Here is a 17,979-nt window from a genome sequence, read left to right as displayed (position 1 = left end):
CGCCAATTTGACAAGGACGCGGCCAGAATCATCATGTCAACTGCAAAGGGAGACACAGACAGATGACTTCTGACAATGACAACCATCACTGTCAGTTTCGCAGCAGAGAGGTTTTGGTGTTGAAGAGGGCAAGACCACCAGACACAACTATACCATGAACCGAAGGGCAGACAAGATCCACCAACTGCAGCAACTGACTGCAGTGGGAACAAAGGACTGCTAAGTCTCTCTGAAGAACACCAAGGGCATTACCTCTTGTATTTGTAACTGTAGGTCTAGTCATTTTTTGCTGCTTTATTTGACACTGCATTCTTTCAACGAATTGCATTCCTACAATGATTTTTTTCTCTGCATTTAACCCATCCTATTGTATAGGAGCAGTGGGCAGCTGCAGCACCCGGGGACCAACTCCAGTTCTTCTTTCCGTTGCCTCGCTCAGGAGCACAGACAGGAGTATTAACCCTAACATGCATGTCTTTTTAATGGTGGGAAGAAACACCCGGAGGAAACCCACGCAGACATAGGGGAAACATGATAACTCCACACAGAAAGGACCTGGGACGGCCTGGGGTTCGAAACCAGGACCTCCTTGCTGTGAGCCAACAGTGCGAACTACTGGGCTACCTTGCCGCCCAATTTATGCTGAAATAGGGACTCATTAAGACTATCATGCAGGTTATCTTGGATAAACAACTCAGAATGTTTAACTGAATTATCCATATATTATAGAGCAAAGGATTTAGCAAAGAATGATATTGCTACAATGCTATATTGGTCTATAGCTAATTCAGTTATTTCACTGCCTAATTTGTTCTAGCACACTTTAAGGTAACAGCGACAACAGATTCAAAATCAAGCTGATCAAAGATATCTAAAATGCACCAGCCTTTCATGGCATATCCATATTCATTGCAGCCACCCACCCACCCATCCATCCATCTAGCCATTCAGCTATCCATCCATCTCTGTTAACTCATAACAACAGATTGGTAAATCAATCTTAATAGTTAATGGTTCGTTGCCACATGCGGCTACATTTTTAATTCCAATTGTCTGGTAATGCAAGCATCAAATCATTACAATTCAATCTTCCAAAAAAACAGAAACAAAGCAGGAAATCATGAAAAGTGTAGAATTCTGTTAATTTTAAATAAACATTTTCTGATCACATTCTCCATATGGATATGTCTAGAACTGCTGTTTCGCTGTATTTCATGTCACATTTTCCCCGTTAATGAATAATATTGTAACCGATTCCTTAAACTCGCTGGGATAAACTGGATGAAGGGTATCAAATGACAAACATCTGTGACTGCAGAAGAACATATGACAATAACACCCTAAATATTTTCATTGATTTTCTGGTAACCCCTCTTTTTTTGTGCAACAACTTCACGGTTTGGCATGAGACAATGGATTTGTTTATATCTGGCCATCCTGACTGTTTATAAATTACTCTCACGAATACATTTTTGATCCTTTCAAGGGAGAACTTTCAACTACAATGTTTTGTAGTTTTTTTCTCCACGTTTAAGGATATCTCCAATATGTGTGTATCTAGCGGCATCTTGTGGATATGAGGCAAAAAAAGCTAAATTAAATATATTACTGAGTGAGCAAAGGCAATCATTGAAGGTGTTTAAATAATAATAATAACAATAATAACAATAGTAATCATAAATAAGATGTAATCATGGAATAGGGCTTAACATGTAATTCTTTGTTGATTAACTTTACATAATCAAAGAACACATATGCACTGCTGACTTATTAAACTGACTTGGCAGACTTTAAAGATCCCTGATCTCAAAGATACATTATAGGTTAGTTCTTTTGTCATATATAACCAGCAAAACCCATATCAGGACCACAGGACCTAGTTGTTATGCTTATTACATATGGCTATATATTTATTTACATATAAATATTAAATTATTATGTTGTCGAAACGTAGCTGAAGTGAGCTAAAAACGAAATTATATATACGTACACTACCGTTCAAAAGTTTGGGATCACATTGAAATGTCCATATTTTTGAAGGAAAAGCACTGTACTTTTCAATGAAGATAACTTTAAACTAGTCTTAACTTTAAAGAAATACACTCTATACATTGCTAATGTGGTAAATGACTATTCTAGCTGCAAATGTCTGGTTTTTGGTGCAATATCTACATAGGTGTATAGAGGCCCATTTCAAGCAACTATCACTCCAGTGTTCTAATGGTACAATGTGTTTGCTCATTGGCTCAGAAGGCTATTTGATGATTAGAAAACCCTTGTGCAATCATGTTCACACATCTGAAAACAGTTTAGCTCGTTACAGAAGCTACAAAACTGACCTTCCTTTGAGCAGATTGAGTTTCTGGAGCATCACATTTGTGGGGTCAATTAAACGCTCAAAATGGCCAGAAAAAGAGAACTTTCATCTGAAACTCGACAGTCTATTCTTGTTCTTAGAAATGAAGGCTATTCCATGCGAGAAATTGCTAAGAAATTGAAGATTTCCTACACCGGTGTGTACTACTCCCTTCAGAGGACAGCACAAACAGGCTCTAACCAGAGTAGAAAAAGAAGTGGGAGGCCGCGTTGCACAACTGAGCAAGAAGATAAGTACATTAGAGTCTCTAGTTTGAGAAACAGACGCCTCACAGGTCCCCAACTGGCATCTTCATTAAATAGTACCCGCAAAACACCAGTGTCAACATCTACAGTGAAGAGGCGGCTGCGGGATTCTGGGCTTCAGGGCAGAGTGGCAAAGAAAAAGCCATATCTGAGACTGACCAATAAAAGAAAAAGATTAAGATGGGCAAAAGAACACAGACATTGGACAGAGGAAGACTGGAAAAAAGTGTTGTGGACGGATGAATCCAAGTTTGAGGTGTCTGGATCACAAAGAAGAACGTTTGTGAGACGCAGAACAAATGAAAAGATGCTGGAAGAATGCCTGACGCCATCTGTTAAGCATGGTGGAGGTAATGTGATGGTCTGGGGTTGCTTTGGTGCTGGTAAGGTGGGAGATTTGTACAGGGTAAAAGGGATTCTGAATAAGGAAGGCTATCGCTCCATTTTGCAACGCCATGCCATACCCAGTGGACAGCGCTTGATTGGAGCCAATTTCATCCTACAACAGGACAATGACCCTAAACACACCTCCAAATTGTGCAAGAACTATTTAGAGCAGAAGCAGGCAGCTGGTATTCTATCGGTAATGGAGTGGCCAGCGCAGTCACCAGATCTGAACCCCATTGAGCTGTTGTGGGAGCAGCTTGACCGTATGGTACGCAAGAAGTGCCCATCCAACCAATCCAACTTGTGGGAGCTGCTTCTGGAAGCGTGGGGTGCAATTTCTCCAGATTACCTCAACAAATTAACAGCTAGAATGCCAAGGTCTGCAATGCTGTAATTGCTGCAAATGGAGGATTCTTTGACGAAAGCAAAGTTTGATGTAAAAAAAATCTTATTTCAAATACAAATCATTATTTCTAACCTTGTCAATGTCTTGACTCTATTTTCTATTCATTTCACAACATATGGTGGTGAATAAGTGTGACTTTTCATGGAAAACACAAAATTGTTTGGGTGATCCCAAACTTTTGAACGGTAGTGTATATGTGTGTGTGTGTGTGTGTGTGTGTGTGTGTGTGTGTGTGTGTGTGTGTGTGTGTGTATGTATATGCATGTATGTATGTATGTATGTATGTATGTATGTATGTATGTATGTATGTATGTATGTATGTATGTATGTATGTATGTATGTATGTATGTATGTATGTATGTATGTATGTATGTATGTATGTATGTATGTATGTAAATAAAATATAACTTATGCAGAGATGTTACTTGAAGGGTCTTGGGTGTGCCAGATGAAAACCTGTATAACTAATTTGAGCGTAATTCTTCCGATTTCAATAGGGATGATAGTAATTTCTTAACGTCACTAACCACCTCATGGAGCTTTACTAGACTACTGGATGAAATTCAAAAGTTAATGAGTTAGTCAAACAAATCATTTCAAATTCAAGATGGAAATTAATTGCAACCAAAAACCTTAATGTGGTCTAACATGGTCTCCAAAACTGAATGGGATCCAAGTTAATGGACTAATGTGACTCAGTGTGTGCTGAAACTGGACTGAGTTGATATGAAATCGTTCTTTTCACATTGCCATATGCCTCCTTCCTTAGTATTCATAAACAGCTGAAAATAAACTATATATATATATATATATATATATACGCACGCACGCACACACACACACACACACACACACACACACACACACACACACACACACACACACACACACACACACACACACACACGTAGGCTTTGAATGGATTCATAATCAAAAATCAGACTGCCAAAAATGCAAACTTATGGCCTATGTGGAAGCTTACAAGTAAAATAAAAAAAGGGCATATAAACTCCTTATCTTTTTAGTTTTGCATTTCCATTTTTGCTTGAGGAAGATTAAACTGATTGAAACGTTGCAAAAAAAATAGCTTTTGGGTAGTTAGGTGTGCAGACCTTACTCCTTCATCCTAACATAATGACGATTCTTATAGATTGAGTACTTTTTACACATTATCAACACATTTAACCAATTAAAGCTCTTCCTTTAACATCCATTTAATGTAATTAGATGCAGCCTGGTTACCTCCACAGTCAGGTTGATGTTTTGCATTTTGTTCTTAGGTCATTGATACACTTTGCATAAAAACACGTTAAGCCCTATATTTTCAAAAATGATAAAATCAAAATAAATCCATTTCTAGATGATATCCATTTAGTTGTAGGACTTTTGTTCTCCATAAAGGAAATATTTTGTTCATATGATGTCAGGCATAATCCAATTAGTTCATTTAGTAGTCACATTAAACTATTTTTTTCTTTACATTCATTTCCAACTGCAGGTTGGAAATTGGTTTGTTTGACGATGTACTACTATGTTACCGCAACACCTTTATCACAATAAATAACTGTTGACTATGAATAGGATTTTTTTCAACTTTGATTTCAAGGTCACAAAGCCAAATTTATAATTTAAATTACTAAATTTCACAGTTAAAAAAAAATCTCTATTGGATTTTGAGATTAATCTCCTGAAATGTAAGACCAAACCACCCTGAGCAACATAATCCAGATCTGCTTATTTGTTTTTATTATCATCCAAATCAATGCAGTGACTGGTTTATTTGGACGTACGCATGCTTATTTTGTCACAAATTAAATGTTCACCCGCCCCCTTTCAGACGTGTAATTAGCGATGACGTGTTTCTATTTCGCTGTGACGTCATTGATCTCAGTAAGCGTTTGCTCCTGTTTGATTCTATATCCTGGCTTAGTCAGAAATGTTTCCGGTGTCTTGTTGCACGAGATAAACGGTTCGCGAGGGAGTGCACCAGGTGTCACTGTTTGGCCTAAAATATATGTCTTACCATTTCTGTTTAAAGGACCTCAACTTTGACCTTTTTTTTAAATATTTTGATTTTAAAACAAATATTATTTTAGCAATAGTACATGAAACTGTTTCCAAAATCAGAATTTATATTTTCAACAAGCTTTCACCTCGCTAAGCTCCTTTCTTATTGAGCATCTTATAATGTCCCCGCTACATTCACTGGTTTCTTTCAGCTCTAATATATATATATATATATATATATATATATATATATATATATATATATATATATATATATATATATATATTAGAGCTATATCTTTTATTCTTCAAACTGTAGTGATTGGACCTAATCGTGGAAACCGGTTGATCCGGAAGTGTAATACTTACTCAAAACAATCTACCCCTTTGCCAATATATTTTTTTTATTTTTTATTTAGAATATAAGAAAGCACAAATGTATTTACATTCACATGTACAGTACAATACAATTCAGAACTACACAATGCTCCAAAATATGCAGACTGAACAAGGATAAAGTGACGGTTTAAGTTTACACTGTGGATGATCTAGCTGACATGTCCAAGATTACCTAAGTCTATCTACAGTACAAATCTTTGACTTTATTGTTTTAAAGTAGTTTGCCTTAGCTGATGAGGATGTGACAAAAAATGAGGATAATTCTAAACGTGAAATAACAATCTTGCTTCATATTCAGTGCCCTGTATGCCCTATGGCAGGTAGTGTGTAGTTCACACTTGTTTGGTACATGAAAAACAAAACAAGAGACATCATTGACGCTCGATTAGAAAATATTCCTGAAACAGCACTGTTGTTTTTTTTTTATTCACTATTTTCAGATTTCCAAAACACAAACAATCATGAAACTGTGATTCCACTGGAATTCAAATGCATGGTAGCCAAAAACCAAGAAAAACCGGTATGCAAATAAGGCAACCAATTTAAATGTCTTACGATCACATCCATTCCTTCCATGAGGTCTATCCCCATCATAAGCTTGCTCTTGGTCCTATTTTTCCACTACGACCTTTAGCTAAAGTGCAGCACTGTTTTGCATGACTCTCTCCTCATGTCTCTCTCCAGGGCAATCATAGCACCATGGTGGGGATGTGGTGCACCATAGGCATCTGGTGCTGGTGGGGCATACTTGACATCTGTGGGGGAGAAGGGGACACTTGGGAGGTTGTGTCTGCGCCCAGGGCAGGGGGTTTGTGCCGAGCACTCTTCTGGTGTGCCCTCAAGCCAGCCAGCTGAGAATAGGCACTCTGGCAAACATGGCACTTGTACGGGCGCTCACCGGTGTGTAAACGCACATGATTGCGGAGCGTGGATGACTGGCTGAAACGCCGATTGCAGAAACGGCACACAAAGGGTTTGTCCAGAGTATGGATGCGCATGTGGGAGCGTAGGTTGCTGCGAGAGTTGAACCCACGATGGCAGATAACACATCGCATACGACCGGCGGAGGAGGAAGATGGGGAGCACGAAGAAGAGCCATCGCATGAATGGGAGTCCTCTGAGAAAGGAAAATGACAAACGAAAGGAAATTAATTATGACATTAAAGTGGAAATGACATTAGAGTTGACTAATTAAGTCATGTTAGCTGCCAGTTAATGATATGACAGTCAGATCATGACTAGCCCAGGGCCTTTACAATGCTAGCCCTCTCAAGGGTCAACAGATCAAATGGAGATCCTCACCACTAAAGCCACAATATCCACAAATACAGTAGACAGGCCTAAAGAGCTCAAGACTAATAGCCCTGTTTGCCCCCAGTGAGTGTTAGTGTTCCTCCCTCCTCTCCTTTCTTTCTAAGTGCCTCAGGCAAAAGGCTCACCATTGCGACTCTTCTTTTGATGTTCCTCATCTATGCCTGGGACACCAGGAATCCCAAGGAATGTGTTATGGGTGTTTCCATACCAGACAAGAAGTTCCTGATCTGGTGGGATTGTCTGAAAAAGTAGGCAAGGACTTAATTAACAAAGGAAGGAAAGGAGGGAAGACAGCAGGAAGGACAGAGGGAAGGAAGGAAGGAAGGAAGGAAGGAAGGAAGGAAGGAGGGAAGGAAGGAAGGAAGGAAGGAAGGAAGGAAGGAAGGAAGGAAGGAAGGAAGGAAGGAAGGAAGGAAGGAAGGAAGGAAGGAAGGAAGGAAGGAAGGAAGGAGGAAGGAAGGAAGGAAGGAAGGAAGGAAGGAAAGAAAAAAGAAGGAGGGGAGGAGGAAGGGAGGGAAGATAAAATAAGATGAGATGAAACGAGAGGAAAGGCGGCAGGAAACCTAGAGTTCAAATAATGAGCAGGTGTTTTTATGTTGCTGTTCTACAGCCAATTGTGCATTATGGGAGTTTTGCAGAACATGTGAAATGGCTCAAATATGCAATTCACCTTTTGACCAGTAAATGGTGCTGTTATGCAGTGTAATACTGTTTATACTTTGCTCTCAAGTGTGAGTCAAAACTGGCGTCACAAGGGACCTATACATAATGCTAACAAGACATCATAACACAACAAGAAGCTTAATACATTAAGCTCAGTACAATTTCCCAGACCTTGGGGATGAATAAAGAGCTTATAAAGGTTCATACCTCTACAGCCTTGTAGAAGATGCTGCAGCCAATCTGCACCACCTCCAGGTTCTGCTCCTGCTCATTGCGAGCACACTTGATGTAAGTCATCCAGCTGCGCTGGTCCTCCTGACTGGCATCAATGAAATAACGCACGGTGCCATCCTCATTGAACACCTGGACACAGCGATTGCAGTATGTAGCATGAACAGGCTTGTGTGTCACTAAACATAAACCGTGTATCTCATTTTTCAAATCTAATGAGTCTGGATCATACATAGGATGTAGGCCTATGAGCAGCAAAATCACATGGCTCACATCCTGAATCAGCATCAAGGTTATCTCAGCTCACCTCCCACATTAAGTTGTTGTTCTTGAGCAGGTCAACGTGTTCAGGCGACAGCACCCTCCCAGTGAAGGGACCCATCTCAGTACCAGCCTTAATCCAGGTCTTGGAAAAAATGCCCAGGCCCTCTCCAGGGATGGAGCTCTGCGCTATGATCACCTCACTGGGTAACACCAGACTGGACAGCTTTTGCACCTCTGGGAAATTAAGGGAACATAATAATGTAAAAAAAGGGCAGTAAAAAGGTTGAAAACATTCACAAAATGAACAATTTTAAAACGCTGGCACGAATAAATAGTATAGTTATCAAAAAAGGCGTTTTCTAAAAAACAATATATATATATATATATATATATATATATATATATATATATATATATATATATATATATATATAGAAATGTCAGTACAACTTGAAAAAGGCAATACAACCCGTAAATGTCATTTCAACCCAGACGCGAATGTGTTTTTATTTAAGGTGTGTGGAACAGTGTGCGGCCCTTCCACAAACCAACAAAAATAAAAACAAAAATAAATAAATAAGTAGTGCCTCCCACGCAAAACCGAAGTTGGAAAAGTCCCCAAAGCAGCAGAGAGACTGGATCTTATTTTAGTCACGAAATATTAAGCCACACTTTATCCGCCGCTTAATTCGATTAGCTGGCCGAAGGGAAAGTTTATCGGTCAGAAGAAATCCCTCCGAGAGCTTTTTCATCCGCATTCAAGACGGAAAAAGAAAAACTCCTGCGCTCCTTTAATGTCGAAATCAAAGATTTCTTTTTTTTCCCCTTCTTCTTCTTCTTCTTTTTTTTTTGGGAGTCCATTCGATGCTGCGAAAAGACCGTCGGAATGGGGTTAAATGGTCCCCTATTGCCTCGGGTCCAACAATTTGTCATGCTTCAGATGTGATATTCATTAAACCTCGCTGGAAAGAAACGGCTAATTCTAAATTCATTATCCTTTTAAGAACTTTGTAGCAATAAATTTGCACTGAATGAAACGAAGTCTTGTTTAAAAGACCCAGAAATTTCTCAAACAAAAAAAATGGAAAGGCGATTAGATGGTTGACATGCTATGAATAGCATTAGCATTAGCCTTCACGGCGCATTATGCCAGGAACAGCAAATCTTCTGAGGCGAAAGAAAGAGAAAAGCTCCCGAGCCCCATAGCTGCCAAGGGAGGAAAAGAGACTGTCCGGAGATTGATGAATGCAAGATAAAAAAAATTTTTTAAAAAAAACCCAGGACATCTCAAAGAAGGGGAACCTTTTTTTGTCTCCCTGAGGTTTAAGTGGAAACTTTCCTAGGTCAACCACAAAGTTAACCAAATGAATTTAATACCCCGCGTCTTTCAATCAGCAGCAGCTACACACGCCTAACAGGCGTCTAAAAGCGAGCTCTCGCAGCCTCGAAACTGCCTGATGCCTTAAATGCGTTGAAATACAAGCAACGAAACAGGGGAGAAAATGTAGGAATGGAAGAAATAAGTGACGGGGACGTTTAGGTAAATGTTTCTCAAGGCGGGATGGAAGAAGTACCGACGCCTTCCCGTCAGTTCTGCAGAGCACATATCGGGACTCGGGTCTCTGTTGCCAGGGAGTCTCGCGCTTTATTACAGATTTTCACTATTCGAAATGAGAAGATGGCTTTTTTGGGGGGGGGGGGTTCGACTGTATGTTACTTCAAATAATTAGGCTATTTCAAAATTTGTCCGGATAGAATAAAGTCCACTTTATCTAGCAAGCTATCAACGAAAAAAAAAGAAAACAATATAAAAACATGTTTTTTTTACAATTTTAGATAGCGCTATACATTTCTCAAAATATACATATATATGTAGTTCCGTATTTATAATTACAGACATTCAGATAAACACCAGCTCCAGTTTGATAACTTCTAACTTAAGCAATCACATTCCCTGGCTTGATTAGTTCACAAACAAATTAGCTCGCGAACAAACAAACAAACAAACAAACAGCAACGGCAAACCTCTCGAGAAAGTCGCGTGGGCGGCGAGCAGACTCACCTCCTGCGAAAGACTGCGCGAGCACCTCGGCGGTGAAGGCAGTCTTGGGGTTGATGGCGCTCTGTCTCTCCTCCATCAGGTGTTCGCCCAGCACGTTTCTCCATCTTCCGTACAAGAAACTGTGCAAAATGTCCGAGGTGATGATCTCTGACAGCGAGCGACTCGGACACTTGAATCCTGACTTGAGCGCGAGCGCATCTGCGGGTAACACAGAGCCCATGCTGCACGACGGATGCGCGTCTTCGGTAAGTAGGAAAGGAGAAGTGTGTTAACGTAAAGTGGTTTTGGCTTTATTCTCTTCTCCTCAAACGGCTGTTCGGAAAGTGTTCCGCAACCTCGCAGCGAGTCTCTTTTATAGGTGGCTGGTGTGACCCCTGTCTAATTACTTATTAATGACACTCCCCTCATGGTATGGACTTGCCTGCTCCGCCACAAGAAAAGCACCATTAGACGGTCCTCCCCTACTTTCAAAGGGAGAAAATTAGTGTGTGTGTGTGTGTGTGTGTGTGTGTGTGTGTGTGTGTGTGTGTGTGTGTGTGTGTGTGTGTGTGTGTGTGTGTGTGTGTGTGTGTTTCTTACGTGCGGTGTGTGTGTGTGTGTTTCTTACGTGCGGTGTATATTTAAGGTGTGTGTGTGTGTGTGTGTGTGTGTGTGTGTGTGTGTGTGTGTGTGTGTGTGTGTGTGTGTGTGTGTGTGTGGCCAAGATGTTCATCAGATGGGCTGATCAACCTTTTTAGACCCCTGGACATCAAATTAATTTAATATTATTGGGCCTATTAAAACGCAACAGTTCACGCGCAGGTCGATTGGCTAAACGAATGACTAAACAAGCGCGTGCAAACATGAAGGCCATCTTGATTAAAAACATGATGCACAAAATAGTGAAATTTAAATTTAACAATGTTTCAAAATTATTAGAATGATACATTACAACTGTAACTGTAATGTGCGTTACAACAAACAACAACAACTTGAAATAAAATCGCCCAAGTATTTATTTAAAGATATATATTGAATTCCCGCATGGCCCGGAGTGCATATTATACAATAGGTAGGAAAGAAGCATCAGATCTCGCTAGCTAGAGAGCATGTTTTAAAAAAAAGATGTACTGTACATCTTGCACAGATGAATTGTAATTGCGACAATTAGGCTACTTTTAAAGTTTTGGGTCTGTCAACAAAATGAGGTCACCGGGTCTGGGAGTTGCCGAAAGGTTTTTTTCTCAGGCATTTCGTATTCATGCGGCGGCGATATTAATTTTTTGTGAGTAGTTAGCGCGGGAATAACAAGAATGGCAACAAGCTCAGCGTGCTCTTACAGCATTGTTCCCATGCAAAAAATGCAAAGCTGCTTTGACGTGGTTCACTTTTCTAACCCTTTCTGAGGTAAACGGTTTAATATTCATGGATGTTCTTAGCCCCCCCAGTATTGTGACAACGCTTAGATGGGTATATACGGCCCTTTTTTCTCCTCAATAGGCACAGTCCTCTGTGTTTTTTCCTCTCTTGCCTATTTTTCGGGCTTGATGGACTGGGGGTAAATGGGCAGTTTTTCCTTCTTTTTCCAGCAGAGAGGACATCTTTATTCCATCCCCGGCTCGCGGGGTTTCCTATTCAGCTCCTCTCCGAGTAATGTCAGGGGCCTGAAAAGTGCTGCAAATCAATCTTTCATGGTGTTTTGAGGACAATTTGACATCCATGCACTCCTCTTTTCAGTCCGACAACTACAAGGCGATTGTCCGAGAAATGGGCAAGTTGTGCTCTCTATGGACGGATATGGACTATGGCGATGTAATGGGAAAGAAGATATGGCAACTGAATACAATAGCGGAGGGGTTTTTTTTTTGAGCGGAGAGATAGTGAAAAGGCAAGGTGAGTGACAGGGCACGAAAAAAGATTACCGCGAAACAGCTGCTTTTTATGAGCGGGGCCCCTCCCACGTTTTGTCTCGTTTTCCCAGATGAAATTTCTCCCCTTGCTGAATGGGATTCTTTCTCATCTAGATTGATTTACATTTATTGCATTCATCGCACAAATCCCAACTAAATGGCAGGGCCAGGGGGTGGGACCGCTCTTATTTAAAGAGGAATTAAATGATTTGAATTGGGGTAACGCACGGATTTGATTTGCTCATTTATGCATTAACCTATGGCATTATTTCTAGCTGGTAAAGCCCCGGGCATGTCAGCGACAGCAAATCACGCCGCCTAGGCGTGCCATTGTAAAACAATTTAAACTATTATTCTGTCTATTTAAAGCTTATCAATTTAATGTGGATGAGTGACAATTATTGCATAAAGAATGTGGCAGGGTTCCCCCCCCCCACCCCACCCCCCAAGTAACTGGTGGGAAACTTATCAAAGAGAGGTATACTCGAGTTTATTGTGTAGTGAAGTTTTCTTACTAAGGCTAATCAAGGCTGCACGTGCATCACGATCCACTACGATGCTTATGACTTTTTTTCTTTTTATATATAACAGAATACATTTTTGGAAGTGTTGACAATCGTCAATGCTGCCACCACAAATAGAAAATCAAAGTAAATGCTATGAATTATTAGGTTTTAAACATGTCTGTTGTTAAATTGATATTATGCATATTTGTTTAATCCCTATTCTGGGCTCATTACAAACATCCGCATAGTCCCGTAAAAAGAAAAAAGAAAAAAGTACAAGATCGACGTATTTCTTCAGACCCTCGCAATATCACAAAAAAAAATCTAAATTGCATCACCCACTCTCTTTTAGGGATGCGCTCTTTCACCATCCATGACTTATTAGAGATGTGGCTGAACCATTACGTGCCTATCACCTATTTCTTTATTCAACAAAATAATGATCCAACGTCGACACCAGAATCTAGAGGACCCAACCTCATCGTTACACAATAAACCAGCATCCACTGTACTTGCTGCAGCTTGCACTGCAGACATCACCACAGCTGACTCAGTCGCCCCGGCGTGCGAGTAAAATATGCTTGCTAACTCCAGCCTTAACAGCTGGGAGTGACTGGCAGAGTATGCTCTCCCGGGATCCTCCATAGGGCCATTAAAAAGAGATTAAGCTAGCTGTCACTGCGGTGGATACTGTAGATCGGCTTATCTGTTGCAGAGGTGTCAGAGGTTCAGTCCCATCCTGAAAGGGGCTTTCCTCGCGCACGTCAGGACGGCGCGCGGGCCAGGACACCTGCTTAAAGAAAGCGGGGCTTTGAAAAGGGGTGGAGGAGATGGAGACATATGTCCGTCTGTGTGCGCGTGCATCCTCCTTTCTTCCCGTTCCCCGTCTGCCCATTTATCGCTTACACTGAAGGAAAGACGCACGCTCATTAACCCAGGTAAGGAAATCACCGGAAGTTGAACCGGTTTATTGGGAGGAACGTTTCATCACTTGGATGAGTGATGAAACGTTCCTCCCAGTAGACGTTTTGTCCAGATGAACTGATGAGTCAACTTTCTGTGACTGAAGGAAAGACTTAAAACGTTTCATCCTTGGTAAATAGGTTCATCCCTGCCTTGTTGACAACTGCATTACGCTGTGAGTACAGAGAGTGGGGATAGTTAAGAGTTTGCCTTTTGTTTCAAATCCCCAAACAATGGCTGTGTGTGATGCACAACTCTTCAGCTGCATTGGACCAAATCAATTGGGTTAAAGAACATGAGATCCTTGTGTCAAATCTGAATTAGGGTTATTTTGGCTTCACTGTTGCCTCTGGGGGATTTGGCAACTTTGAATGTACAATAAAAACACTCCATAAAAGCACCAACAAGGCTCATTATAACTATTCATTGCTGAAAAAGGGCCCACTCAGAAGGAAATAATGATAATAATAATAACGGATTACATTTATGTAGTGCTTTATCTGGATACCCAAAGTGCTTCACAGTGAAGGGTTAAGGGGGGGGGGGCTGACCTGGACCACAAGTGAAGCTATGGTGAATAAGCCTTACAGCCTACCCAGGGAAACAGTTTCCCTTTGATAACATGAACCACTCAGACCACCACCATGCCACACACCCCGCACGTGCACTTCTAGTTCTAGTATTTCAGATGAGATTTCAAACAGGTTATGGAGGTTATGGAGGTGATATGGTCTTCACAAGTCTTGCTTTAATGATCGTGCCTCTTAACATCAGGCTGGGAACTACTAAAACTACTGGGAACTTCTCTTCCACTCCGATGTGTGACTAATGTCTTTTCTTGTCTCTTCCCCCGTGTATGTGAATGGTGTGATGTGAGGCTCCCCTGTGTGCATGTGTAGTTTGTCCTCCTGCCAGGTCTACATGGTGATGTGGTCATGTGGCTCGGGTCCTGGTCTGTTCTGGTGGTGTCTGGACACTGCTTGGCATCCTCCCCATCGTATTCATCATATATTTTATAATTCCATTATAATTCTGTTATCCTCTTTCAGTGTTATATTCTGTAAATTGTGTACATACAACACCCATTGCACGTTGTCCGTCTTGGGACAGAGACCCCTCCTCTGTTGCTCTCCCTGGGGTTTCTTACCATTTTTTTCTCCCTGTTAAGTTTTTTTTTGGGGGGGGGTGTTGTTCCTTATCCGATGTGAGGGTCTAAGATGTTGTGTTGCTATACAGCCCACTGGGGCAAATTTGTAATTTGTGATAATGGACTATACAAATAAAATTGACTTAACTAAAATTATGGCATGGTCACAGTGGACCACTGGACCAGAGATGTCCAAAGGGTCAGCACAGTTAATAAGGAGGAGGATGAAAATCAAGGGCTGTATTTGTAAACAGCTGCAGAGCAGTAAATGGGAGGGCCAGTGCAGGGCTGTGCAGGGTCCACTGTGGCAGCAGCCTTCCTGCTGAGTGCAAAGATGCAAGAGGACAAAGCTGATATAGCCATGGGAGAGAAGAATGGAGCATCTGAGCGGACACATCAGGGAAAAGATGTGCTACTGGAGGGGGAATGAACACATGCAAAAAGAAAAAAATTTCATTTTATTCAGAAGGTGTAAGGCACCACCAAAAAATCTTACCAAGTAAAAGATGTAAATCTAAATTTCTGTTTATGGTTGGCTCACCTAACCGGGTTAACTATAACCATATAAGACCAAAAAAAAAAAATATATATATATATATATATGTACTGAAACTTGTGTAACTGATTTAAAAAAGATAAATGGAAGAATTGTACAAGTGTTTCCTAGTACAGCACGACCGCCCCACCAAAAAAAAAAAAATATATATATATATCAAACATGGCAAAATTACCTGTGTCCAAATTCATTACTGTTGAGGCATCTTTGATGGTTGTGCTATTATATATATATATATATATATATATATACATATACATACAATCCACTGAGTCAAGTACATTGTTTATGAGACGGTACAAGGATTATTTTGCTCCTTATTTGTTGAGCACTTTCCCTACCGTTGAGTGTTTCTTCTAACAAAGTTTTATATATATATATATACCATCCTGTAATCATTTTGTAAGTGCAATATAAACTGAGGGGGCAAATGATCAGAAGTTTCTTCCTTAAAGAAGATAAAGGGGATAAACGTGCTGGTGTGTGTGCTTTTTAAGTTTTCGCGCATGGCTTTTAGTCTAAATAGATGTGTAGTGGCCTTTCCCATTCACTGTTCTCTAATTATAACTTTTTATATAAAGCTATGAAAATAGCAACACATGTATCCCAGTTGATGAATAACTGATGTCTGCTAGCCCAAACAGTGTTTCCTGTTCACTTATGACTCAGACTGTGTTTGCCCCAACGATCCGGTTCTCTATTCAATTGTGTTGCACAAATATTTTTCTTTTGTTTGTCTCTTCTGCAGGTATAAATCTGATGTGATGTGATGGTGGGAGATAAATGTGTACTATTTAACATTATGAAACACAGATAATATACTTCAGCCACAACTGAGAATTGCAGAAAATTTGAATTTGCAAACTGGAAGTGCACTAAAGAAAACACATTTTCTGCTTACAGATATGAAAACATCGCTGACTTGAAACATCTTCTATTTATAAATATTAGTATAGTTGATCATGTACTTGGGGAAACGTTTTAGTTCTGACACAAAAAAAGCGACACGCTATTCAATAACTTTATTTTAGAATGCAACAAAATGTCCACAGCCAAAAATAAAACCACTTCATCCACACACAACGAGAGTGGTCTTTAATACAAGGTGACAGAGGACAATGAGAATTACACACCATAATTTAACAATGCAAAATTCTATCCATTTTCATTAGTGGAAGTTAACACGAGAACCTCTTCTTTTTCAGAATGACCATTTCTTATACATTCAAGGACATGATGTAGAAATGACAGAACACCTGAGTCCAAAGCACTGCTGTGACTTCACAGTGTGAACTCAGTGAGGCGTTAGAGGACTGGCTGGTACACATGACAAAATCTCTGATCATAATACTTCAAATGAAAAAAAAAAAAAAATAAAAAAAAATATATATATATATATATATATATATATATATATATTACACAGTCTCGAATAGTTGGATCTGTCCCCTGCCTTGCAGATACCAAGATGCAACATCAAATTTCAAATTAGACAGACACTATACATTTTGGTATGACAAAACAAACAGTGATAGAGGGGTAATTTTCCTGATAGTGGAAAAAATATATAAATAAACCATTTAATGACATATTTTAACATATATACATAGTTTTACAAGACAGAAAATGCAAAAAACAAAAAATAAAAATCAAACTGTGTGACACCCCAAATAAATTCTAAATTAGATCATAAATTAAATTATTTAGATTTATGTGAAAAGACATAACCCAACAACATGCTAAAGCTATAAGATAAAGGTTTTCCAAAATATTATTAGAGACCATCTTTGTTTCGAAAATGAAATTAAATATTGCACCTTATTCAAAAATAGGAAAAAAAATGACCATGATAAATAGCAAACAATCAGAAATTAAAGTAGGAACTGATTGCCATTCGTTGACGTCACCCCCTTTTATTGTGTAACAAAATACATTTCTTGTAACAAAACATCACAGTTTATTTTCAATGAATTATGCATAAGGGAAAAAAACGCAAACATTTTACATACATACAAAGACTTTCAAGTCTGCTAAGCCAAAATTACCATCTCATTGCGACATAACTTGAAAAAATAGATTATATTACAATTTGGTTGTTAAACTCCTGGTTTTATTTTGACAGTATAATCAATCAAAAATAACTATGTAGAGAAGACAAAAGCGCTCTCAAGTACAAAAAAATATCCCAGATAATGTGCTTTTAAGCATTTATTAACAAATAGATCTTCCTGATTTAAAGGTATCTTTATATGTACACGTCATTCTACAGCTAGTGTTTCTCACAAAGACTTCAAGGCATTGTGAATTTAGAAACCGTTATTACAGAAAGGTTTGCTTCTGTTCAGTGGCTGAAGTTTTGAGACGGCATCTTCTTAAACGACCCTGTAGAAGATGTACATCGAATTGTCAAAAAGTCACTTCTCACTTGTTCACTTATACACCAGGGTTGCCTTTCAGGGGAGTTTAACAACTGTCTGCTATAACAGAATTTAAAAATTATACCTTTACTGTAGGTGAGAAATGTCAATACTTCTCACCTGTAGACCAGGAGACTGTAGCTGTT

At 39.6% G+C, this 17,979-nt stretch overlaps 1 protein-coding gene across 1 annotated transcript; it reads right to left on the bottom strand.

Annotated features, from left to right (window-relative positions):
• Window positions 1-6,510: 6,510 nt before the first annotated feature.
• Window positions 6,511-10,575, bottom strand: LOC130122114 (PR domain zinc finger protein 12-like). Its single transcript, XM_056291152.1, has 5 exons — window positions 10,356-10,575; window positions 8,337-8,527; window positions 8,006-8,161; window positions 7,261-7,375; window positions 6,511-6,938 (listed from the first exon to the last, which is right to left on the bottom strand). Exons 1-5 carry the CDS (start codon window positions 10,573-10,575, stop codon window positions 6,511-6,513), a joined length of 1,110 nt encoding a protein of 369 aa, XP_056147127.1.
• Between the last annotated feature and the right edge of the window lie 7,404 nt (window positions 10,576-17,979).

This window comes from Lampris incognitus, chromosome 12 (assembly GCF_029633865.1).
Source record: "Lampris incognitus isolate fLamInc1 chromosome 12, fLamInc1.hap2, whole genome shotgun sequence".
Lineage (NCBI taxonomy): Eukaryota > Metazoa > Chordata > Actinopteri > Lampriformes > Lampridae > Lampris > Lampris incognitus.
Note: the sequence above shows the minus strand (reverse complement) of the source record. Positions and strands in the feature narration are given on the sequence as shown.

Excerpts from the sequence above, each read along its gene's own strand:
- LOC130122114 (XM_056291152.1), bottom strand. The coding sequence starts at position 10,575 with ATGGGCTCTGTGTTACCCGCAGATGCGCTCGCGCTCAAGTCAGGATTC. Across the intron at positions 8,162-8,336 it reads ACAACAACTTAATGTGGGAG|GTGTTCAATGAGGATGGCAC; the intron begins GTGAGCTGAGAT and ends CGCTGTGTCCAG. Across the intron at positions 7,376-8,005 it reads TCTTCTACAAGGCTGTAGAG|ACAATCCCACCAGATCAGGA; the intron begins GTATGAACCTTT and ends CTACTTTTTCAG.